At 29.5% G+C, this 26,993-nt stretch overlaps 2 protein-coding genes and 1 pseudogene across 3 annotated transcripts; 1 reads left to right on the forward strand and 2 right to left on the reverse strand.

Moving 5' to 3' along the window:
• Positions 1–25: 25 nt before the first annotated feature.
• Positions 26–26,993, reverse strand: LOC102581650 (probable cysteine desulfurase). 2 transcript variants are annotated; one of them, XM_015310274.1, is made up of 5 exons: positions 26,635–26,993; positions 26,020–26,530; positions 1,954–2,155; positions 765–1,241; positions 26–670 (listed from the first exon to the last, which is right to left on the reverse strand). In XM_015310274.1, the coding sequence occupies exons 1-5, from the start codon at positions 26,945–26,947 to the stop codon at positions 242–244; spliced, it is 1,932 nt and encodes a 643-aa protein (XP_015165760.1). In that variant the 5' UTR covers positions 26,948–26,993; the 3' UTR covers positions 26–241. The 2 variants fall into 2 exon arrangements, with proteins under 2 accessions (XP_015165760.1, XP_006350970.1); XM_006350908.2 differs by lacking the exons at positions 26,020–26,530; positions 26,635–26,993 and adding exons at positions 2,241–2,751; positions 2,851–3,273.
• Positions 20,311–23,388, forward strand: LOC102581318 (uncharacterized; annotated as a pseudogene).
• Positions 24,399–25,975, reverse strand: LOC102580975 (uncharacterized). The gene is made up of 3 exons (XM_015310275.1): positions 25,747–25,975; positions 25,165–25,644; positions 24,399–24,941 (listed from the first exon to the last, which is right to left on the reverse strand). The coding sequence occupies exons 1-3, from the start codon at positions 25,924–25,926 to the stop codon at positions 24,552–24,554; spliced, it is 1,050 nt and encodes a 349-aa protein (XP_015165761.1). The 5' UTR covers positions 25,927–25,975; the 3' UTR covers positions 24,399–24,551.

The raw sequence follows: 26,993 nt of genomic DNA on the forward strand, positions 1-26,993 counted from the left end.
ATGAAAAAAGAAAATATTGAAGTAAAGTATACTCATGCCATTGTATCCTTCTAGTTTATTACATGAAGAAAGAAAATATTGAAGTATAATATACTCATGCCATCGTATCCTTCTAATTTATTACATTTAGTTACCCTTGTATTTGCCCAACCAAAGATTAGACAACTGCATAATCATATTGGAGAATGAGAACGAGCATTCTCTTTCCAAAAGTACAAGCTCAGCAATGTGATTTTAATCTTCAGACTCTGAAGGGTACTAGGTTAGGGTTTATTTCTTCAGGTATGGACCGTTGAGCTGGGAATTTGGGAAGGAGGCTAGCAATGCGCTTGGCTGTCTCAAGGTACTTTACGTACTTGCAAATGAGACCTTCTTTTGCGGGGCTTTCTACATGGTTGTTCTCTTCAGTGTCGTGGCAACCTAGGTTCAACCCCTTCATTGGTGAGCCACAAAAATTGCAATTGTGATCTCTTCCTATGATTGCCTCCTTGAAAGCTTTTTTCTTGAAAGTCCAAGCACCACTCTTCCAGTTGAAATGGTACAAAGGAAGGAACCTTTGTCCATAAATGGCTATGAATTCTAATGCTGCTAGAATAAACTCAAATTCTTCCTTGGATATGTAGTAGGGGAAACTGACCCTTGTCCATCCCGGCTTCACTCCACTATAGCCCTGTTAAGACAGAGAAAACTCGCGTTAGACTATCAAATAATGTTTCTACTACCAACATGGATGGAATGTAGAAAACATATGTGGAGGCACTCACCATCTCAATTGCATCTTTGAACGCAAGAGAGCGAGGTTCATCAACCTTGAGCAAGATATGCCCATAGGGTCCTGCGCAAGCACACCCTCCTCTAGCTTGAATACCAAATAGGTCATTAAGAAGCTTAGCCACAAAAGGGCCGTGAAGGGGCTTATCTTTCTTGTTCCCTGTCTCTCTCCATAAGTAAAACTCATTGTCTTCACCACTCCCATCACTTGACGAAGAGTAAGTTGTAGTATAAATGAGAAAAGAAAGCACAGCTTGTCTCTTTGCTGTTACATTTCCCAAAATCCATATGTTAGGATTTGGGAGAAGCCTTTGTAGTGCAAGTTCAATGTAGGTGTGTTCCATTCTTTCAATTGCTTTATGACTTATGAACTCTTTCACCCAAAATGCAAGTGCTGTTCTCACTTTCTGAATGATTGGTGGTGTTCCTGCATCCTCCCTTTCTTCAATATTCTCCACATAAAGTGTGTCCTGGTAGTTTTATTATATATCAAGATTCTTTTAGATTCAGAATTATCATGATAGCTAAGCAGGAGATTAAAGAAAATTTAACACACAAAGATAGAAACTTTACAAAAGCAGTTGAATTTCTCTACTATAGCTTAATTTCTTCTCCACTATTTATTTAAATATGATGTATTTATCCTTTCGATGGTCTATTGGAAACAACCTCTCTGTTTCGCAAAGATAAAGGTAAGGTCTCGTATATCGTACTCTTCTCAGGGTCCACTTGTGGGACTACACTGTATATTGTTGTATGACGTATTTATCCTTTAAATATCTAGACTGGTAATGGAAGAAGAGAGCATGCACTTATAATTCAATTTACAGTTGGTTGTTGAAATGTCATGCCATGGTGCCCACTAAATCTAGAAGTCAAATAAAAAAAAATATTTTGTTCAAGTACAAGAATTTTGCCTGTCTGAAATTCTTTGATTGACTTATTTAGTCTTCTTATCAACTATCCCAAATATGTGTTTACTTTTTAAGAAGGAAAATGACAAGAACCCCAATAAATGACAGTCAAATTCATCCATCAAGCTCTTTGGACAAATTGTGCAAACTACAATAATTCACAATTGACACAAATAAAGTAAGGTGAAAAGGACAACACAAAAAATTTCATCATATAATAAGGTTATACTATACCAAATATATAAAATTTAAATTTAAAATTCTTTACCTTTTCATTGTAGGGATTGACAAAATCAACAGTACCACCCCCACAAGTAGATGGAGGTGAAGTCCCCAATCTATAGAGTGCTTTGTTGATTAGAAGAATTCCAGGTGTGCCTGGACCTCCAAGAAACTTATGAGGACTTATAAAAACAGCATCGTATCCATCTATCTCTCCTGATCTCATCTCTATTTTCGCGTATGGACCACTGCAACATAACACCCAAAATTAGTCATCTTTTCGTGGCATACTCAGTACTGTCAGTATATACAAGTCAAACTCAATTAGCATACCTTGCTGCGAAATCAAAGCAAGCAAAAGCTCCATTTTTATGAAGTAGACGAGCGATGGCTCTTGTATCAGAATAAGTCCCAGTAACATTACTACAAGCTGAGAATGAACCCAACAATGGTCTATTCGTAGACTTATAGAACTCAAGCTGATCCCTCAAGGCTTCCATGTCTACTAGCCCGTTTTCGTCCAATCCAATCTCCACAACCTCAGCTAAACTCTGTCTCCATGAAAGAATGTTAGAGTGATGTTCATAAGGTCCAACAAACACAACCCATCTCTCTTTAGTTTCATTGCGAAAGCATTTTGTGAGTACTTTTTCTCTTAGTATAGAAGGGACTGAAATCCCCATAACTTCTTGTAGCCTTTTAATGGCAGCAGTAGAACCAGAACCACAAAATATAATTGCATCTTCATCTCCTCCACCTAAGCATTTCTTCACATAAGCAGCTGCTTCATGCACTATTTTTGTTGTTTGATAACCCACATGACTATCACTAGTATGACTATTACCTGTACAAAATAATACTATAGTCGTTATTATTATCTTTTACCTCTGGTTAAGGATGGAGGAGTACGTAGTTACTATAAAATTTAGGAAAACGAACATACCATAGAAAGGAAGGACGTTATTGATGATATAGTTTTCGATATAGTGAAGGGATCTCCCAGAGGCAGTATGATCAGCATAAGTAAGCCTACGTTTCCCAAAAGGCGTTTCGAAATCGACATTTTCACCAATAATCTGAGAACGTAACCATGAAAGTTTCTTTTCAGCAGATTCACTCTTAGAAATATTAGCCTTTTCTAGCATATGAAATGATTCAATTCTACTCCTCAAATCATCATGTGAAGCAATTGAAGAAGTAGCACTAGAATTATAATGACTAGTACTAATATTAGTATACTTTTTTTCCTTATTATTGTTATTATCTATTATTTGAGTTTCTCTCAACATTAATTGCCCCAAATCCATGTTACACGCAAAGCAAATAAAAGAGGAGAAAGAATATAGGTTAAGGTTTTAGAAATGGGAATTTATTATAAAGATGGATAATAATTTAATGTGTTTGAGATAATGGGAAGTGAAGGGTATTTATAGGAGAAATTATAATTTTAAACTAAAAGGGATATGCATGTGAGTTTCGATTATATATATTAAAACAAGAGTAGTTTTTAAAGATTCTAAACACGTAGTAGGAAAAAATTGACCAAACTTTTTAATTCAAAATGGTACGAAAAGGTTGGTCAATTACAATTAGAGGGATAAAGTTAACGTACTAATTTTTGTGTATTTTTTTTTCTTTTTGTAGAGAGAAGTGTATTGAACTTATAAGGATTTTCTGTCTTTAGATGTCTAAAATTTAAATTAAAATGGATTAATATAGTTTGATATATAGCTTCAATGATCGATCAGGTTAATCTTCAAAATGCTTTTTAGTATTATATTCTGTGGAAGATATATACCATGTGACTTCAAATTCATTACAAGATATTTTTTTTCTACTCCGTGTCTAGTGTTATCATTGTTATTATTATTATTTATAAACTGTAAAGTTGGATTACCATTTTATCCCTATGCTAATTAAATTTTTTTATATACAACATCTAATTAAAAATATTATACCATATTATTATTATTATTATTATTATTATTATTATGCTAAATTCTAAAAGTGGGAACATGTTAAGTCAAAAATTGAAAGAAAAATTACGAAAAAATTGGCAATAAATAGCCCACTTATAATTTTTTAGCAAAAAAAGGATTTTTTAAAATCTATTTGTCATTTATTAGTCATGTTCTCTTTCACTCGTTATTTTTTTCATTGAAAACTTCTTTTTTCTAAGCCTTTTCAAGAAACGTTTTTTCTTTCATTCCTTTATTTATTGAAAAAGTAAAATTATTTTTATCCTTTCTTCATATCTCTTCTTATTTTAAAAAGTTCTTTGGTAATAACAACTCTTTCAACTTTTTTTTTTTTTTTTTTACTTTTTTGTTTATCTCTTTAAGATTTTTTCATACATGCATATACTCTTTTCCCCCCCTAAATTTTCTCCTTCACATCTACATTCAACCTGTGTATGATGATATGCTAAATCATTTTTTTCATTGTTCTTGACTATATTTAATCTACCATATATATTTTGAAAATAAAAAGTTCATTATTTTATTGTTCCTATTTTCTCTCTTCTTATTATTTGTCAACTGTTTTAAAGCAAAATTCTCTCTTTTTTGTCTTTTTTTTTCTTTCTAAAATTCTTTCTTACGATAGTTTCCCTTTACTTCACTCCTAAAAATTTCTATTCTATTTCTTAATTTCCTCTTTCTCCACGTATTTCAAACTTCAAATAAAAAAGTGGAAGTACCACGAAGAAGAAAGGGGAAGAAAATGTATACCCTATTTCAATGAATTATTTGAGACATATATAAGATGTGTATACATATTAACTTTTAATTTGATAGACTATATATATCAAAAGTGTATACATTTCAGAATATAGTTTAATGGTGTATACATACATGAGTGTATACATATCTGAACTATATAAATTACAATTTAGTGGCGTATACATACCAGAAGTGTATACATTTCTGAACTGTACAAAATACAAAGTAATGATATATATATATATATATATATATATAATTTTATGATGTATACATATAGAATTGTACAAATTTCAAATTAACAGTGTATACATATGAATATGTTTCGTATTATTATCTACCCCTTTTTCTTTTACATTTCAATGAGATTAACAAAGTAATGTCAATTTTGTGTTGTATTGTAAGAGAGAGAAATATGCACAAAACAATTTTTTTATGGAAAAAAAATATGTGACTATTCAATACACGTTAATAAAGGGGATAAAAATATTTTCATTCTGTAAACGTAACCGCATTCTTTTCAATTGATTAATTAATTAATGTTGTTTGACAAAAAAAATTCTTTCCTTAAAAAGAGGCACATCTTTTTACTAGTGGCTAAGTATTGCCAATTAATTGAGGCCTTTCGGTTGCTAATTATTTTTTGGCTACTTAGTGCCAATACTATGTGCGGATTGTACCTTTGTGTCAATTCCTCAAAAATTACCCATAGAAAGTTACACATTTTTATTATTTTAAAAACTAAATGAGTTACATTTTCTCTTTTTTTTTTTTGTATTTATTTTTATTTTTGTCCTTTAATTTACTTTAACACGATCTATATATCATTTAAGTTAGGCATTTATATGGCTTCCAATTGCATTTCCCCCCATCCTTTTTGGTATTTTTCTTCCCATTTCACTACATATTAATCCACTTTAAAGTATTTTTTAAATTTAATTTATTTAAAAAATTAACTTCATAATTCACACCTCTTTCATTTTTACAACTTCTATAATGTTAGTAATATTATATTAAAGAATGATCCATCAGACAGAGATAAGTGGACATTAATATTTTCATAAAAGTAACATACGTTTCCATGAAAGTTAACTTTTTATTAACTTAATTGCACCCCTAAATTCCAATAACCAAAAGTCAAAACCCCTCTTTTCTTCCTTGCATTAACACAAAGAAATAACTACAACCCACCAAATTCTAATAACCAAAATTCCATAATATATGGTGGTTATTACATACACATGCTCACTCTCTTTATTAGACTTCTTAAAAATTTATTACTCCCTACGTCTCATTTTATGTGGCACCATTTCCTTTTTGGTCAGTTTCAAAAAGAATGTCACATTTTCTTATATGGTAAGTATTTAAATGTACAATTCCTCTTTTACCCTTTTTGGTCCCACTTAATCATAAAGATAATACTCCAATACATTTATGAGGAGAGAGAAAAGTGAATCTATTTTTTAATATGACTATTTTTTGAAGGGGCAATTTGATAAACATTTCAAAGTCTTCTTTATTTCTTAAACTCCGTGTCCGGTCAAATGTTGCCACATAAAATGAAACGGAGGGAGTAATAATCATTGTATTTTATCACTCATTAAATGCATGTTTTTATAGAATTTTAATCATTCAAATAAATTTATACAAATTCAAATGGAATACATAACTACACGTACAATATACATAGGTGTCTAGAAATTAGTATATCTATGGGCTGCTGAAGTTGTTCATCCCCCACCCACCCCAATATTGTCCATTTTGGTCAACAAAGTGGAAGTCATAACTCATAATTCGTCTTTTTTTAAAAAAAAATTAAAAAATATCAAAGTAATTGAAGCAGGTGGAATCTACAAGAACAGAATATTTTTTTCCGTATAAATGGTGAGAGATTTTTCAACTAGACATATAGTACAATTTTTCTGGCGAATAAGGCTCGAATTAATTGATTAACAATAATATACTCCGTGTAATTCTATAAGTGAGGTCTGAAAAAAGATAGAATGTACACAAAACTTATGAAGAAGATAAATAATGCAAATTTTTCAATGAATTTGAGAAATTGATGTAATGATATTGAAATAGTGTTGCACTAAATTTGATAAGTTGATATAATGATATTGAAATAATGCTGACTTGTTGCAACAATAGACTTTACATAATGCTGAGAAGTTGACATATGAAAGACTTTAAAATATTTAATAAAAGGAGAATAAAAATAGTGAATGGCTCTAAAAAATTAAAACCCTAACCATTAATTTAATGACCTTATAATTGAGACGATCCTGATTATATCTAAAAGATTGGGCCGTAACGTACTACTTTAGTGTAATTATTTTTTTTGTTTTTGGGTGGAAAATGATCTCGTCGTGATCATTTACAATTCTCAAAACGTTTTTTATTACTTATATTATGTGGAAGATATATATAATGTGACTTTAATTCCATTACAAGTAATTTGAAATGTTATAAAAGTATATAAAATAATATTATTTCAATGAGAGTATATCTATGGGTGAAGAAGTTAATTTTTTTTTGTTCTAAAGTCCATTTTTGGTCAAATAGATGGCGCTTCAAGTTAACCGCAACTCGTAATAATAATGGAATTAAAAGGCAAACTAAGTGGAAGTCATAATTCGAAGAAGAAAAATTGATTAAAAAAACAAAGTAATTTAAGTCACGCAATCAAAAAAATTAAAGCAAGTGGAATCAACAGTGAATTATTGAATTTTTTTTCATAGTTTTAAATAAGTGAATTTTTCAAATTTTTAGAAAAAGTTTCACACTAATAAAATTAAAATGAAATTTTAATTCAAGCAGGAAAAAAAAGGAAAACTTACATAAATATACTATATTAAAAAAATATTTACCATTTATAGTAATAACATTCTTTTTTCACTTGATTACTTTTAATACATTTTTAATACATATTACAAAGAACGATTTATTATTCACATATAATACAAGTTTTATTGATGGATAATACATTTATCACACATTTTGATACACTTATAATACAATGTGTCAATTTCTTACCAAACAAGCATAATATATTTTAAAAAAATAATTATAATACATATATATCGCATACATAATTCACTTTTAATACATATTGCTGATTTAACATAGTGTTGCAATATATTGTTATAAATGATAATAAATAAAAAATATCTCTAAAATCAGTAATTATTTATTAAAAGATACTCATCCAAGTAATTTTTCCGAAAAAAAAAGTGGGTACCATAGACTAGAGCCATTTAAATATATAGTCTTTTTAGTTTAATAAAAGAAAAAGATTAAAAAATGTTTAAGCTACATTTACAAATGTTATAAACAATTAGTAATATTATGATACTTACCAAAATGGTTGATAAATATATTACATTAGGTTTTAATTGGGATCTTTAACAATCAACTAGTAGAATTTCACTGTTTTTTTTTCCTAGCTAATATACATCAATTATACATTAATATATTCATTGACTATTTCTATTTTAAGGTCATGATGTTTCCATATTTATTTGTTTTATTAAGGTCATGATGTTATATTTTTTAAATATTTTTTTTAAGGTCATGATGTTAATTTTTAATTTTTTTTTTTGAAGGTCATGATATTTCCATGTTCTACCCAATGATTATTGCGAAACAATAGGATAAAAAACAAGTCTTTTTTCATGCTTCTGTGTTTCTTCCTTGAATACTTATTCAAGTTTTTTTCTTGGTTATTTTTGTGCTAGTATTTATTTTGTGTTCACACTTTTAAATAATTTTGTCAAATTAGTTAGTTTTAAATTTAATAAAATAATTTAGGGTTAAAATATTCGTTCTTTCTTCCCCAACTTTAACAACCCTTATCCCAAGACCCAAATCCCAATTGCGCATACAATTTTTTTTATAAGTGGTGTTTCTTCAAAATTGAATCGAAATAGATAGTCTGAATCGAACATAAATTATTAATTTATCGGTAATGAGTTATTGATTTAGCGGTTTTAGTAAGGGTTTTGATTAGTTTTATTATCAGGTTATTGATTCTTAATAGTTTGAGTTTTTTTTTTAAAAAAGGGTTAACCGTAAATTATAATTATTTAATTTAAACCATTTGGTATATAAAGTCCTTAATTTAGAGTTTAGTTTCATACTTTTATTTCAGGTTGTCGATCTCAAAATCTAGTTTATTCTACAATGTGTCAGTGTTGACTTTTGAGCAAGATGCAATATATCAACTCATGTGTGTGGTTCATTTTTTGTTTGTCATCTTGTTTCTTAGTGATTTTCAATAATATTTTGGTGTCAAATCTTTACGCTTAAACCGATTAACTGAATAAATATCAATAACTGATAAACCAATATCTTAACGCTTCTATAACGATTTAGCATGTCTACAAATCGAATATCGATAAGTCAAATCGATAAACTTCAAAACCGAATCAAGAAAATAATTGATGTATAAATCATATTTGACAAAACATAATTCATGTACACTACTATATTTCTTCTCGATATATATTATAATTTTTAAATGATCAATGATAGCTTTATTAGAAAAATACTGAATAATTCACATTATACTATAAAATAGATTATTACAAATGTAATTAAATTTGTATGTAGGTTTGGCTGACGAATTTACTTGTTTTCAATCTCATATGAGTTTGTTTATTCGATCTTTACATGCAACTATTTTCTTTAGAAATAAATAAATTGACTAATAATTAAAAAATTGTAAAATAGAAAATTAAATATTTCAATTGTAAATATTCATCCGTTAATATATATAAAGACACTTGAGTTGTTAAACATTCGAAAGAATTTCTTTTTAAAACTTGAAAAAAATTGATCAAGCATAATTGAGTTAATATCTTTGATGGTCACTCAACTATCAACTTTTTTCACAGAAAGTCACTTAACTTTGATCTTCAACTCAAAAGTCACTCAACTATGAGATCTTTGCATACAAAGTCACTCAACCTATTTAATTATTTTTTTCATTAAAAAAAAAATAATTCTCAATTTCAGTCTTTTCTTCCTTCTTTTAGTAAATCTTAGTTAAGTAGGAATTAGATTGTGATTAAAATATTATTAGAAGGATGCAGGGTTGTACATGGAGAGTTTATTAAGAGAGAAAAGCTTCGGTTAATGCGAGTTCAGGTTCAGCCAATATCGAGAGGCTTTCTCGAAATAGGTTTTTTTTTATCCTTTCACCTTCATATGACGACTCTCATTAACAACATCATTTAAAATCATTTAAAGCTAACAATGCTAATGAACAATAACCAAAATAAAAAAGAAACCGGAGATAAGAGAGAATGATTTAGTGAGATCAGAAATTGAGATATCCCTAACTAAAAGAAGGAAGAAGAGGCTGAAATTGAGATTTTTTTTAAAAAAAAAGAAAAAGAAAAGAAAAAACGCAAAGGAGAACAGAGAAAATAATTTTGGAAAATAAAGGTAAATTAAGAGGGTCAATATTATATTTTTAGCGGGTTGGATCAAGTGGAGTGGGTCATTAAATGGTTTAAATGGATACATGTTTAATTCTTAAAATTTTAGTTAGAAATAAAAATTCCACGTCAGCAAATTTTAATGAAAAAAACAATTAAATAGATTGAGTGACTTTCGACGCAAAGATCTCATAGTTGAGTGACTTTTGAGTTGAAGATCAAAGTTAAGTGACTTTCTGTGAAAAAAGTTGATAGTTGAGTGACCATAAAAAATATTAACTCAGCATAATTTTATGTTTTAAATGTTGGACTTTTCACTAGTACTAATATATAAGTCACGATTGAGGAGCTTTTTGTTGATATGTGTGCTTTATGTAAACAAAAATAATATTATTTTGAGGATATTTTGGTCATTTAAATTTAATCTCTGTGCGATATTTTTTTCTATTGTAATTTGTAATCTACCGCAATCTGGGCCGGTAGGGTATTGTTGTAATTTCAAACGAAATGAAGCAACTTCATTTGATGAGAAATGAATTTATTGACCTTGAGATTTTTGTCCTTTTTTGACTATTGTATTCTTGAGAAAGTCATTTTTCTGGTGTTTCGTAATAACGGTTATCATTTTCAACGAACACATTTTCCTTTAAAAAGAGAAAAATGACTTCTTTCGCTTGTTTGACGTAAGGCATTTTCTTGTCAATGATCACGACTTTTCATCATTTACTTTTCTTGTTGAGGAGAAGAGTAATAAGTGTGATCGCGGATGATATCATCTCTACCGAGGTTACAATTTAAGTTATATACACTATCATGATTGTAAGTAATATTTACACCATCAAATTATATATTCCACCTGATGTAGCAAGAATAGGCCTATCGGGGCGAAGCTCGAATGCCACAAGGGGTTTGTTCAAATCTTCTTTATTGAAAAATTACAAATTATTTCTTATTGACTTTTCCACTTATTTACTTGATTATATTTTGAATGCCACGGAGCAAGTAACTTGTTTCATTTTTAAGATTATAAATCACACATTTTCAATGACGGAAGAAATTAACAAGTAAATGATGGATTATGTTAAATATTTTTATAGATTCAAAGGAAAAAAGTTTGTGTTGTTTTCATTACATGAAAATCATCAATTAGCAATGGTCAACTTATGTGAGCAAGCAACAAATTCATCGTTAATTCAATTTCACAATGGGTTAAGAACGTTAAATAATCGTATTAACTATGAACTATTTAGCGATAGATCTTCAACAGTCAACTTGCATGTGTCTGAAGGTAAATTAAGAGAGGAATCAAAATAAAATAACCAAAAAACTCATCGACACCCCTAGGTGCTTATACCTAAGTTCAAATTAATATATGTACGACACATGTTTAAATATGTAAAACTATCACTTAATCATAATTATTTATTCAATATTATACGTTTCTACTTCATGAATATCACTTAATTAATTATAGTAAATTTTGATATGCGAATATTTGTTTTAACGAATTAAAAAGGGAACACAAATAACACGAAATATATGATTCTTGATGATTAATTGAACCTCTTCATCATTTTTAATAAACAAGTTAAAAAAATTTCTCATACTATACAATATCATTATTTTTTGACCTGATATATATAGACGATTCTTTTTCCATTTTTCTAATGTTACCAATTATTATTTGCACAAAACATTCATTAAGTGCCCACTGCAATTTTCTTAAAATTTAAGTAATTTTTTTCTTATATTATAAGTATATTTTGACCTACTAAATGTTTTCCTTTTTTAAAAGATTACTAATTGATGTTTCCATAGAGAAATGATAATCACCTTTTATATGAGGTGATTGAAAACTATAAATTCTGTCCTATTAAAGTATGATAATACGTACCCTCAACTAATTAAAGTATTTTTTTTTGTTCTTATTATTGAAGAAATACAATTTTCAAATAAGAAATGACAATGAAGCGTCTTTTCATGGTGTATGTGATTTTCTTGCTTGTTTCATTCTCTGGTATATTTGCTCTCTTTATTCAATTGATTCTTCTCGTTTTCCTTTTTTAAAAAAAATAATCGTTAACTCTGTCCATTAAAACTTGAACATATAATAAGAAATTATCAAATGTGTGTTTTTATGATTTTTTTTGCTAGAGAAATAAAAGAAAAATTAGAAAATCTAAGCTTTTGTTATTTCAATTAAACTACTGACATGCATGTACTATACCTCCACTACGATAGAAACAAAAAATGAGTTTACAAAGGCTTTGAGTAATACAGAAAAAGCTCATCACCAGACTACTCTAGAATAAGTTAATCGCTGGAGACAAGAACGAGAGAATCTAGTTTTGAGAGCATGCCTTACTCTAATAGGAGTCGTAGAGTTTCTAAGTGAAGAAAAACGTTACTATATAGCTTAAAGTAGGATCTTGTTTTGACTATTGTTTAATTTTTAGTATTATTATTTGGGAATTCTTTTTCCCCTTTAGAAGTTGACTTCTTTTACTCCTTTTTACTATATATCTTGAATGTTAGATCAAAATCTTGAAGCTAATTTTTTGTTACTCATATACATATTTTTTTGGTATTGTATGTAGTGATGCAAAAAGGTGATGCTATTCAAGAAAGTCATAGTGAAATGATGGTCACAACATGCCCAAAATCAAGAATCCAAGTAACCCAAGGTGCCATAGGGACAATTGGTGGCATTCCGCAGTATAGAGTACAAATCGTAAACGGGTGCGAGTCAATTTGTGATAGCATTCACGTCTCGTGTGGTCAATTCGCCTCAACAAAACTTATAAATCCTTGGACTTTCAGGAGACTCGCAATTAATGATTGTCTTGTCAATAATGGTGCACCTATGAAATCGGGACAAGTCATCTCATTTACATATACCAATACCTTTAAATATCCTATGACGGTTACTTCATCTATGTGCTACTAGATATGATTTTGTAGTATATTTATTATTAATTCGTAGAGATAGATATGAAATTCTTATATTATTTAGTCAATTTCAAGAAAAAAAATTAATATTATTTAGTTGATTTCAAGAAAAATAATTAATCTTGAATAAAAGTATTAGTTGAGTGATTTATTGCACTAGCAATATATAGATTTATATGATTAATTAAATATTGTGTTTGTCTAAGTAGTATGATCATATTTTTTTATTTATTTTTGGTATTTATTATCTTACTGTAGAATTTAATTAATTAATTCTGCAGAAATATTGGGTGAAGGAACAAAGTACATCAAATTCCATATGAGTAGAGTAACAATGAAGATTTTGTTCATTAGATTTATTGAACTTTGTGGGAGTACTATATTCACGAACATCATATACTAGCGTAAATATCGTTGTTAATTTTATTTAGTAATGAATTATATTTTAGAAAAGAATTAGAGATAAAGTTCGTAGCTAATTCTGTTTTCTTATAGTGAATTTACATTAACTACAAATGTATCAATAGGGAATTCGATTGAAGTAATTCTCTCTAAGAGATGTACAAAACAAGATATATATATATATATATATAATAATAATTTAGGAAATGCTTGGTTATAAAAATTAAATTAATTCTTTTTAAAAATAATCTTTTACTTTATTTTAAGAATAATATTTAACCATGAAAAATCAAATCCAAACTTAAAAGTTATATTTCAAATTTAGTCACCAGGCTTTGTGTTCTGTTGGAAATTAAATGCACACCTACTTGCACAAATTGGTTGAGCCTTCAAACAGAGACAAACTAAGTAGACCTATGGTATGAAATTATGATTCCAAATCAATATTTAGATGTACAATTTGAAATTATGATTTCACATTTTAAATAGTAGTATGATTTGAGATTTTAAATCGTGATTTCAAATATTTTTAAATGTAAAGACTTGATTCATAAGATTATATATTTTGTAAAAAAAAGTCCTATAGTATTAAATTTTACAAGAAAAGTCTCATGCTCGGTGTAAAAAGATTGTTCGAATCATGCGAAAAGATTATATTAAAGAATAACTAGCTACGAGTGAATCTTTATAAAATTATGTGTATTTGAAAGTTCCGCAAAACACTTATTTATAAAATAATTATGGAGGTATGCAATTTAATTATCAGTGCCTCGCCTTAAGATATTTCCATATCTTGTTTATAAACTATACATATGATTTACTCATATGGTAAGAATGTATAAGAGTTGAGGAAATTTTAATAGTTTTCGCAATTTTGTGAAATTTAAATACAACTTAAGAAATTCAAATTATATGTTATTAATAAAATCTAACCTTAAATTAATTTCAAATCATAATTTCATATAATCGGACCCTAACTAACCCGAAGCCTACATTGCTAACAAGATGTGCATTAATTGAATTTTGTACAAATTGGTTGAGCCTCTCATGTACTATTTATTTGACTTTTGAATATTTACTGGAAATATATATTTTCTAAAGAAGTCAGCATTGACTAACAAGTTGTACGTACTATAATTCAGAGAATTTAGACCACGTCTACAAGAAAACAAACTACGTTGTTAACGGGTTAACGAATCAGTTGTATTATATATTTCATATTTTAATTTAAGTGACATTAATTAATTAGATATAAAATGTACTAAAAATAAAAAGGAAAATAATTGAAGGCTCTCAAAGTTGAAGCTCATCGATAATAACGTGACTCATCGTGAAACAAATGATAAATCATTTGTCTGTCACGTTCCGTGAAGGAATATCCAAGAAGGTGTTTTGGAAATTGGTCTGATTTCACATCTCTTTTCATTTCGTTTGAAGAAAGGAACGATCCCAAAGAATCTTAGAAATTATTTGATTAAGGATGAAAGGGAAATATATATAATAGATCAAAAAGTATATGTCATATAAATTGAGACTAAAAGAATAAAATAAGATCCTAATAATAGATCTTATTTAATATATTGAGGTGTTCATAGGTTGGTTCTATATGATCTTTTCATATTTCAGTTTGATATTTTCAATCTTCAATTTCTTAAAATATCATAACAAAATCAAATTTAATTAAATCGGATGTGATTTGATTTTTCCTCGATTTCAATTTGTCCAATTTGAATTTAAACCTCAACTAAAAAAAATGAAATTTAATTAAAAAGACTATTTTTGCCATTGGATTAAAAAACTATTTTATTATTGGTTTCTTAATAAATACTTTTTGTATATTTAATAAAATTCTCAATATAAAAATAAAATAATATGTGTGAAAATTATTGAATTTTAATATTTTTGAATTTTCCTTTTCACACCTATTGGGTTTTAGGAGTTGCATGAGACTTGTCAAACACGAACACCAACTTTTGTGAAAAGTAGAATTAAATATTCATTCCCTTCGTTATTTTTATTGGAAAAAAGATCTGAAATATACTTTAACTTTGGCCGAAATTGCTGTTACGATACCAAACTTTGGAAAGGACCTTTTACCCCCTGTACTATTTAATAGTGTATTTTAAAGGTATATATGTGCTTACGTGGACATCATAAATATTGCATCATTTTAAATAGTAATGTATCTACATGAACACATATATACCTTTAAAATACACTATTAAATAGTGCAGGGGTAAAATGTACTCCATAAAGTTTGATATCGTAACAACAATTTCGGTCAAAGTTGAAGTATTTTCAGACCCTTTTCCCTTTTTTATTTATCACGTCTCGTTTTACGACAATTAATTTGATCAATTCTTGGAGTTAAATTAAATTAGAATAATTTATTATTTTAAATTTTAAATTTAGATGTTTGAAAACTTTATAGAAAATATTATATATTGGAATCTTTTTCATATTAATATGATGGAAAATATTTTTTGAAATATTGATTGAAATTCTGCAATTCGACTCTTGAGAAACGAAATCTAACAAGTTAAAATATTGAAGAAAGTAGAATTTAACACAAACACATTTAATATTAGGATTTTTACTAATACAATAATTAATATTATTAAATTGTAGTCAAATATAAATTACTTTCCACCAAAAATATATTTTTTAAAAGTACTTTTCGAAATAAATTGTTTTTTAATATTTGGTCAAACAGGTTAGATACTCTTTTTCTTTTAAGGAAAGTAGTCATATGTTGGAAGCCACTTTCAAACTTTTTGACCCTCTCTCTTCTCAAATAAAAAATAAAAAATCTTTCTTAAATATAAGCATATATTATTATTATTATTATTATTATTATTATTTAACAGAGGTAATTCTATTACCACCGGTTTTGATCACCATTATTTTGAACCGAGTAATTTGGAGCTACATAATTATTACTCTCCTCTCGATATGACATCTTTAAGAAAAATAATTTAGGACAAAAATAAAATGTTATTTTTCACTATTGATCTTCTAAAAAATGTAAAGTAGTTAAAAATCTTATTAAATAAAAAATAAATATGAAGAAAAAAAAATTCTCTCTTAAACTTTAAACTTCGAATAATTCACTTATTTTAAATTATAAAAAAAAAATCCATATATTTACTTAATATATTGACCGGAGGAAGTATTATTTATTGGAATGGGTGATAGTAGTAATTAATCAATATATTCATGCAAATTGTTGTATTGCATTAGACCATTCCACAACCAAAAGAAAAAGAAATTATGCAGAATTTAAATTACTTTCTTCGTTTTATTTTACTTGGCTTTTATATTGAAAATTAATATTTTATTTTACTTATATATTTTAGTAACTAGAGAGAATATTATTACTTTATTTATAATTTTCTTAAGAAGTATGTTAGATCAACATGATCAAATAATATGAAAGTATGTTAGATCATCACGATCAAATAATATGAATGAAACATTTTGAGTAATTAATTATAAGACGTATCAATAGTTAAATTAATGCTAAAAAAATGTGTATGATGATTAGTGACAAGTCAAGTGGATATAAGTAAGTCTTAAAATAAGACAACTATATAGGAATATGAAGCAAATTGAAACATAAATTTAAAACATTGACTAGTTCCTTTCATCACCAAAGTGGTCTAGTCCACATGTTTGTGGTATGACTACAAAGATTTTTTTTTTAGAACTTTGGTAAACATAAGCGGTATCAGAATTTTAAATTTATAAATTTTGATTTTAGACAAACTAATTTACTGAATTCCGAATAAATTATTTATATATATATATTAAGTGAATTTTAAAATATGAATATAAAATCTTAATCAAATTAAATTGTTGAACCCTTATTGTCAAAATCAGATATATGTAATTAGGATATATTACACACATATCAAGGCCTCATGTGATTACTTGGCCAACTTAAGTACTATATGTTCACATATGAAAACGGAATTAACTACTAACTTCTTGAATTTGATTGTTAATTGCCAATAGTTAAGTGGTTTTTTTTTTCCAAATATAATAAGACAAGATTATATGAGAAAGAAGAGTAATTTGTAAACCTTTTTTTTTATATATATATTGTAGACTTGTTCAAACAAATGAAGGAATGTATTTGTCCAAAACGCGTAAAAGAAAATTCATAATTTATCTGTGTGATGGCAAAAGAGAAAATCTAGCTTTTGTATTTTATCAAATGTTGTTTTTATCATAGAAAGTATTCTTCTCGTCTCAATTTATCTGATGTAGTATCATAGATATTCATGTAGCTATAAAATATTTTATATTAAGAATTATAAGAAGAACATTTAAAAGTTAAATTGTTACTATATAAAAATATGTCATATAAATTAAGACATACAAAGTAGTTCTTATACAAGACATTTGTTATGAAAAAAGGTCCTCAATCTTGTACTAAAAATTTCATTATAAATATATATTTGATTGTGAATTTAATTTAAAGTTATTATAAAAATTCATTAACTTCAAATCTTTGATCCACCTCTGATCACACGAAATCTGTAAGAATTTCTAAAACAAATTCTCTATTGATAAACTTTATAATCTCAAATCCTCTAACACATATTCAACTCCGATAATCATGATTCATGACCAAGTAAATTCTGAGTCTCCAAGAAAATTAGATGCATGAATAATGGACAAAATAATGGATATTGTTTAATTAGCATGTAATAAAATAAGCAAGTTAAACCTTGACCGCGGCATGAATAAAAAACAGTCAAAAAGGAAACAACAACTTACAAACAAATACCAATGCAACAATTAAGATGTATCCAATGATATCCTGCAAGTGAGTTTTGTGAAAGAATAGACATGAAGATTTTATTCTTATTCCATAAAGGTAGTGAAGTTGTTCTCGAAGAACCCTTGGTAAAATATAACAAATCAAAATAGTTGTCATGTAAAGGAAAAACGGCAGTGAAGAAAACACGACAATATACTACGTAAAGCAGTAAAGAACATTCAAGAAAAGATTATTGATGACAAAAAAAAATAGTATGATAATCGAAACACAACAAACAACATATGATAACGAATATGAAAAACAAGAAACTACGTGAATGAGGCTAATAATACTATGAGGACAGACACAATATAGTACTCTAGACCACCACCAACCTATTCAATGTCGAAAAGCTAAGGCAATGTTTCACTAGTTAAATTACTAACCTTATGTTGTAATTCACGACCTTCATATATCATTTTATCTAAAATCATGTACTCAAATATCCGAGAAATAAATATCAATGCGTCTTTTTCAAATATTCATAAATTTCGTTTTATAAGATTGAAACTAATTTTAAAATTTTAATTAACATTTTAAACAATAATACTTTATCATTTTCATTTTGTAAAAGGAAAAACATGTACAGCACTTTTGTTCAATTCTGATTATTTAAATCTTAAATTTATTAAATAAAGAAATTTAATCCTTTTTAACTCTAAGACCGATTCTTAATAATGGTATTAAAAGAACATATAAAATATTATGTCCTAAGTGATTTTAGTAAGTTTGTGGAAAAAATTGTTCTTTTATTGCATGCTGCGGTTAATTTAAGGCACTATATATCCACTTGACAAAACGGTAGCTTCCAGTTACTGTATAGATAGATATATTATAGTTGACTTCTACTAAGTCATGAATAGAATGAATTTTAGAATAATTTTTTTTGTCTTTGTACTATCTTTTGTGAAATAAATTACTTTAAAGAGTCGTTTGGTATGAGATATAAGGTATAATAATTTTGTGATAAAATACAAAATTATTTTATTATGTGTTTGGTTAGATGTATAAGGTAGTTTTTGAATTATATATTATACTATTTATTTATACAATAGTGATAAGATAAGTCATCGCATATACATGATGAGAAAACTTATCTCGAGATAACTTTATCCAAAACAATTAATCTCAAAATAACTTGTTTCCAACCAAACGATCCCTCACGGTTATGGGAGGAAACACCATCAAGGGATTCTGAAAGAAATATATTCAAAATTAAACTTAGAATTTATTGAAGTACTTATCTTTAAATTTATAATATGTCCACCTTTTTATTTTAGATTTTTGTCCCATGAAATTTTTGAGAATAGTAATAAAATATACCTTTTTGTCTCAATTTATGTGATATATTTTGTTTTTCGAGAGTCAAACAGTTTAAATTTGACCAAAAATTTGCTCATGAAATCTTAAAAATTTAAAAATGAATTTTTTTATATTTGTAAACTACTTAAATAGTACCATAATTCATAATAATTGACAATTCAAAATATTTAAAGTGAATTAGATGATAATTAGTTTATATTAATTCATTTTACATTTTAAATTAAAATTTATTAAGACATGATACGAAGTTGGAATGGAAGTTATAATGTTTCATTCCATTTCAGCAAGTTGACACGTATTATTAGATAAACATAGTAGTATATTTAATTCCATTTGTGTGTTATTGAAAATACCAAGTCAATATGGTGTATACTCAATCTATCGTAAGTATATAATAAGTGTATGATATATATTATACTAAATAAAATTTGTAAAAATAGTAATATATTTATTTATGCTGTGAGCTTATTTTTTTATTTTCATCCGATGTCTATTGGAGCTCCGACTAAATTCGAATCGCACACTGCAGGATTCATTCTAGGGTGACAATACTCTATACCTAGGGCTCGAACTCGAGATCTGATCTAGCTATGGTGTGAACTTTGTTGGGTTGTTGTGTAGCAAGTTCCTTTCAATATTATCCCTCTATTTATTTATATATTCATCTCAACCAAATTTGTCCTATAAATAGCCCTTACTTTCATCCTCTCAACCACACTTAATTAACACAAATATTCTTTTCTTTCAACTTTCTCATCTAAGTTTCTAAGCTTTCCTTATTGTCTTTACTTTTGAATCAAAATGGAATTTGAGCAGCTAATATTGAGAGAAAACATAAGAGAACACCACAACAACAACACTAAGAAATATAATCATAGTAGTTCTATTAGTAGTATTGCTTCCTCAGTTGCTTCACATGAAGATTTGAGAAGTAGAATTGAATCATTTCATGTCAGGGAAAAAGCTATTTCCAAAACTGAATCCGCTGAAAAGAAACTTTCATGGTTACGTTCTCAGATTATTGGTGAAAATGTTGATTTTGAGACGCCTTTTGGAAAACGTAGGCTTACTTATGCTGATCATACTGCATCAGGAAGATCACTTCAATATATCGAAAATTATATCATCAATAATGTCCTTCCTTTCTATGGTATGTTCGTTTACCTTAATTTTATAGTAGTAACTACATAGTACTCCTTCATCCTTAACCAGAGGAAAAAGATAATAATAATAACGACTATTGTATTATTTTGTGCAGGTAATAGTCATACTAGTGATAGTCATGTGGGATATCAAACAACAAAAATAGTGCATGAATCAGCAGCTTATGTGAAGAAATGCTTAGGTGGAGGAGAAGAAGATGCTATTATATTTTGTGGTTCTGGTTCTACTGCTGCTATTAAAAGGCTACAAGAAGTTATGGGGATTTCAGTCTCTTCTATACTAAGAGAAAAAGTACTCACAAAATGCTTTCGTAACGAAACTAAAGAGAGATGGGTTGTGTTTGTTGGACCTTATGAACATCACTCTAACATTCTTTCATGGAGACAGAGTTTAGCTGAGGTTGTGGAGATTGGATTGGACGATAACGGGCTAGTAGACATGGAAACATTGAGGGATCAGCTTGAGTTCTATAAGTCTACGAATAGACCATTGTTGGGTTCGTTCTCAGCTTGTAGTAATGTTACTGGGACTTATTCTGATACGAGAGCCATCGCTCGTCTACTTCATAAAAATGGAGCTTTTGCTTGCTTTGACTTTGCAGCAAGGTATGCTATAATTGAGTTTAACTTCTATATACAGACAGTCTGTCTGACACTACTTATAAGAGAACTAATTTTTTCACATGTTGTGATGTTGTAGCGCTCCATACGCGAAAATAGAGATGAGATCAGGAGAGATAGATGGATATGATGCTGTTTTATTAGTCCTCATAAGTTTCTTGGAGGTCCAGGCACACCTGGAATTCTTCTAATCAACAAAGCACTCTATAGATTGGGGACTTCACCTCCATCTACTTGTGGGGTGGTACTGTTGATTTTGTCAATCCCTACAATGAAAAGGTAAAGAATTTTAAATTTAAATTTTATATATTTGGTATAGTTTAATCTTATTATATGATGAAAGTTTTTGTGTTGTCCTTTTCATTCTTATTGATCTTGATGTCCTTTTCACCTTACTTTATTTGTGTCAATTGTGAAATATTGTAGTTTGCACAATTTGTCCAAAGAGTTTGATGGAATTTGACTGTCATTTTCCATCTTAAAAAGCAAACACATATTTGGGATAGTTGATAAGAAGACTAAATAAGTCAAACAAAGAATTTCAGACAGGCAAAATTCTTGTACTTGAACAAAATATTTTTTTTTATTTGACTTCTAGATTTAGTGGGCACCATGGCATGACATTTCAACAACCAACTGTAAATTGAATTATAAGTGCATGCTCTCTTCTTCCATTACCAGTCTAGTCCCATAAGTGGACCCTGAGAAGAGTACGATATACCTTATCTTTGCAAAACAGAGAGGTTGTTTCCAATAGACTATCGAAAGGATAAATACATCATATTTAAATAAATATTGGAGAAGAAATTAAGCTGTAGTAGAGAAATTCAACTGTTTATGTGAAGTTTCTATCCTTGTGTGTTCAATTTTTTTTAATCTTCTGCTTTGCTGTCATGATAATTCTGAAGCTAAAAAAGACTGTTTGATATACAATAAAATTACCAGGACACACTCTATGTGGAGAATATTGAAGAAAGGGAGGATGCAGGAACACCACCAATCATTCAGAAAGTGAGAACAGCACTTGCATTTTGGGTGAAAGAGTTCATAAGTCATAAAGTTATTGAAAGAATGGAACACACCTACATTGAGCTTGCACTACAAAGGCTTCTCCCAAATCCTAACATATGGATTTTAGGAAATGTAACAGCCAAGAGACAAGCTGTGCTTTCTTTTCTCATTTATACTACAACTTACTCTTCGTCAAGTGATGGCAATGGTGGAGACAATGAACTTTACTTATGGAGAGAGACAGGGAACAAGAAAGATAAACCTCTTCATGGTCCTTTTGTGGCTAAGCTTCTTAATGACCTCTTTGGTATTCAAGCTAGAGGAGGGTGTGCTTGTGCAGGACCCTATGGACATACCTTGCTTAAGGTGGATGAACCTCACTCTCTTGCATTCAAAGATGCAATTGAAATGGTGAGTTTCCATAAATAAAGGATTTACCTTTATGTAGTATATAATTATCTTTTAGGTGATCTGATAGTTGTTTTTGACATGACAGGGTTATACTGGAGTGAAACCGGGATGGACAAGGATAAGCTTTCCCTACTACATGTCCAAGGAAGAATTTGAGTTCATTCTAGCAGCACTAGAATTCATATCCATTTATGGACAAAGGTTCCTTCCTTTATACAATTTCAATTGGAAGAGTGGTGCTTGGACTTTCAAAAAGAAAGCTTTGAAGGAAGCTCTTATGGGTGGAAGGGATCACAATTGCAACTTTTGTGGCTCACCAATGATGAAGGAGTTGAACTTAGGTGGTGGTAATACTTGCCATGATAACACAAAAGAAGGATCATGCACCAATAGTAACAAACAAGGCATTATTTATAAGTATGTAAAGTATCTTGAAACAGCCAAGAGCATTGCTAGCCTTCTTCCTAAGTTCCCACATCCAAGGCCAATACCTGAAGAATTAGACACTAATCTTGTGTCCTTCAGAGTCTGATAAAAATATGTATATGAAAATAAACTTTGTCCAATGTCTTGTTGGGCAATGTTCAAGTTTGATATGTAATAACTTAAAAGTAGTATTCCACTTGTTTTGTTTTACTTGTTCAGTATGTATTTGTATTTTCTTTAAGAAAAACATTAACGAAGTATTTTTTGATTTCTCATTTGTTGTTGATCGATACGTGTTTTACTCTCTCATTTCTTGATCAAGAAGGATATTACGTATTACGTAACAGTCTAATTAACAGACTGTTTGGCTACGCTAGCTTCAGAAACTTGACAATTCGACAATTTTCAGCAACTCCCTAGACATGTTAAGGGACCATATCAACTTGATAACTTGCACTGACTTAATAAATAGACGGGTCAAAATTGGCTGGATCCTGTTTTCATGGTGCTATATAATGAATTAATCGATTAATAGGTTCTATTCTTGCTTGAAGGACTTTACTTGGGAGTCAATCAGCTCGAAGGGGAAATTCCATCGTTCATAACAAATGCTTCCAAACTTGAGAAGTTTAAGGAGTGTATGCTAAATATTGTTACTCCGATGGTTACTTCATTCTTTCTGATATGCTTGTTTGTCTCAACTTGGATAATGAAACAAAAGAAGAAATGATAGTTTGAAGATGTTGAAAAGGTTCCAGATATCAGGACATATCAATTGATTTCTTATCATGAGATACAACGAGCAACAAATAAATTTCACGGATCAAATTTAATTGGCATGGGAAGTTCTAGCTCTATGTTATGTACAAAGGTTTTGGATGAAATGAGCAAGTATGCAAAAGGTTTGATCACCGAATGCAACATAGCCAGTTGTATTATTTTTTATTTGTTTTGATAACCATGTTGTCCTGATCAGCTTACATGCAACTCAACTAATTCCGCGGGATATCTGTCACCTCTCATGGAGTGCTGTCCAGTTATTGACTTTTAACATAATGTTCATTTTGACTATCAAGGAGAAAAACATCTGCCTTAAGAAAGAGTGTATAACCCAAGGCTACAACCAAATATAGTCTGTTGATCTGAAACACATTGTTAAAGCTGTGATAAACCAATAACTCATATGATGAGAGGTTCAGAACCAGTATTTTGATTTTCCTTTACAAGTATGTCATGTTCAATATTGTGTTTCTTCTACTTTTAGTTTATTACATGTCAACTTTGAATTTACCAACCAGGCATTGGCTAAGTGTATGATCATATTGGTAAGGATCAGAGCAAGCTAATGCTCTTCAGACTCTAAAGGGTACAAGATTTGGGTCTATTTCTTCAGGTATCGGTCGTTGAGGTGGGAACATGGGAAGGAGATTAGCGATACGCTTGGCTGTCTCAATGTACTTTACATACTTGTAAACAAGACCTCCACCATGGTTGTTTTCTTTAGTGTTATGGCAACTTATATTCAATATGTTCGTCATTTGTGAACAGCAAAAGTTGCAATTGAAAGCTTTTTTCTTGAAAGTCCACGCGCCACTCCTCCAATTGAAATGATACAAAGGGAGGAACCTTTGTCCATAAATGGATATGAATTCTATTGCTGCTAGAATGAACACAAATTCTTCCTTGGACATGTAATAGGGGAAGCTGACCCTTGTCCATCCCGGCTTAACTCCACTATAGCCCTGTCAAGTCAATGATAACTTATGTAAAATGATGTAATAGTACCGTTACTTGAGGTAAAACATTGTGAACAGGACAAGTTCTTGAATGCTAAAAGTACCATTAGGAGGTAGGGGTTGAGGGAGCTGTTTTTAAGATCAGTTTAGCATAAACTTGTTACCGAAATATTTGCACCCAAAACACATCAAGAAATGGAATGTCAAAAACTTAGTGAATCAAACTCACCATTTGAATTGCATCTCTGAAAGCAAGAGAATGAGGTTCATCAACATTGAGCAAGCTATGTCCATAGGGTCCTGCACAAGCACATCCACCTCTAGCCTGAATACCAAACAGGTCATTAAGCAGCTTAGCGACAAAAGGACCATGAAGAGGTTTATCTCTTTTGTATTTTCCTGTTTCTCCCCATAAGTAAAACGCGCTTTCCTCACCATTGCTATCAGTTGATGAAGAGTAAGTTGTGGTATTTATGAGAAAAGAAAGCACAGCTTGTCTCTTGGCTGTTACATTTCCTAAAATCCATATGTTAGGATTTGGGAGAAGCCTTTGTAGTGCAAGTTCAATGTAAGTGTGTTCCATTCTTTCAATTACTTTATGACTTATGAACTCTTTCACCCAAAATGCAAGTGCTGTTCTCACTTTCTGAATGATTGGTGGTGTTCCTGCATCTTCCCTTTCTTCAATATTCTCCACATAAAGTGTGTCCTGGTTATTTTATTACATATCATGATTCTTTTAGCTTCAGAATTATCATGAGAGCTAAACAAAAGATGAAGAGTCCGCGCAACTTAATTAGTATATACATACCTTTTCATTGTAGGGGTTGACAAAATCAACAGTACCACCACCACAAGTAGATGGAGGTGAAGTCCTCAATCTATAGAGTGCTTTGTTGATTAGAAGAATTCCAGGTGTGCCTGGACCTCCAAGAAACTTATGAGGACTAATAAAAACAGCATCATATCCATCTATCTCTCCTGATCTCATCTCTATTTTCGTGTATGGACCACTGCAACACAACACCTAAAATTAGTCGTCTTTTCGTGACATGACATAATATAACAATTCTTATAGCAATACCTTGCTGCAAAGTCAAAGCAAGCAAAAGCTCCATTTTTGTGAAGAAGACGCGCGATGGCTCTTGTATCAGAATAAGTCCCAGTAACATTACTACAAGCTGAGAATGAACCTAACAATGGTCTATTCATAGACTTATAGAACTCAAGCTGATCCCTCAAGGCTTCCATGCCTACTAGCCCGTTTTCGTCCAATCCAATCTCCACAACCTCAGCTAAACTCTGTCTCCAAGAAAGAATGTTAGAGTGATGTTCATAAGGTCCAACAAACACAACCCATCTCTCTTTGGTTTCGTTACAAAAGCATCTTGTGAGTACTTTTTCTCTTAGTATAGAAGAGACTGAAATCCCCATAATTTCTTGTAGCCTTTTAATAGCAGCAGTAGAACCAGAACCACAAAATATAATTACATCTTCTTCTCCTCCACCTAAGCATTTCTTCACATAACCAGCTGCTTCATGCACTATTTTTGTTGTTTGATATCCCACATGACTACCACTAGTATGACTATTACCTGCACAAAACAATACAATAGTCGTTATTATTATCTTTTCCCTCTGGTTAAGGATGAAGGAGTACTACGTAGTTACTATAAAATTAAGGTAAACGAACATATACCATAGAAAGGAAGGACATTATTAATGATATAGTTTTCGATATAATGGAGACATCTTCCAGATGCAGTATGATCAGCATAAGTCATCCTACGTCTTCCAAATGGCGTCTCGAAATCAACATTTGCACCAATAACCTGAGAATGTAACCATGAAAGTTTCTTTTCAGGAGAATCACTCTTAGAAATACCATTTTCTCTTGAATGAAATGAATTATCAACTCTTATACCAAAGTGATCTTCATGTGAACTAGTTTTAAGATTATTGTACTTCTTCATGTTTTGGCCTCTTATGTTTATGTGTTGCTCAAATTCCATATTACAAAACTTATAACAATTTTATTTGTGTTTGAGATGATGGTAA

This window comes from Solanum tuberosum, unplaced genomic scaffold (assembly GCF_000226075.1).
Source record: "Solanum tuberosum cultivar DM 1-3 516 R44 unplaced genomic scaffold, SolTub_3.0 scf00131, whole genome shotgun sequence".
NCBI lineage: Eukaryota > Viridiplantae > Streptophyta > Magnoliopsida > Solanales > Solanaceae > Solanum > Solanum tuberosum.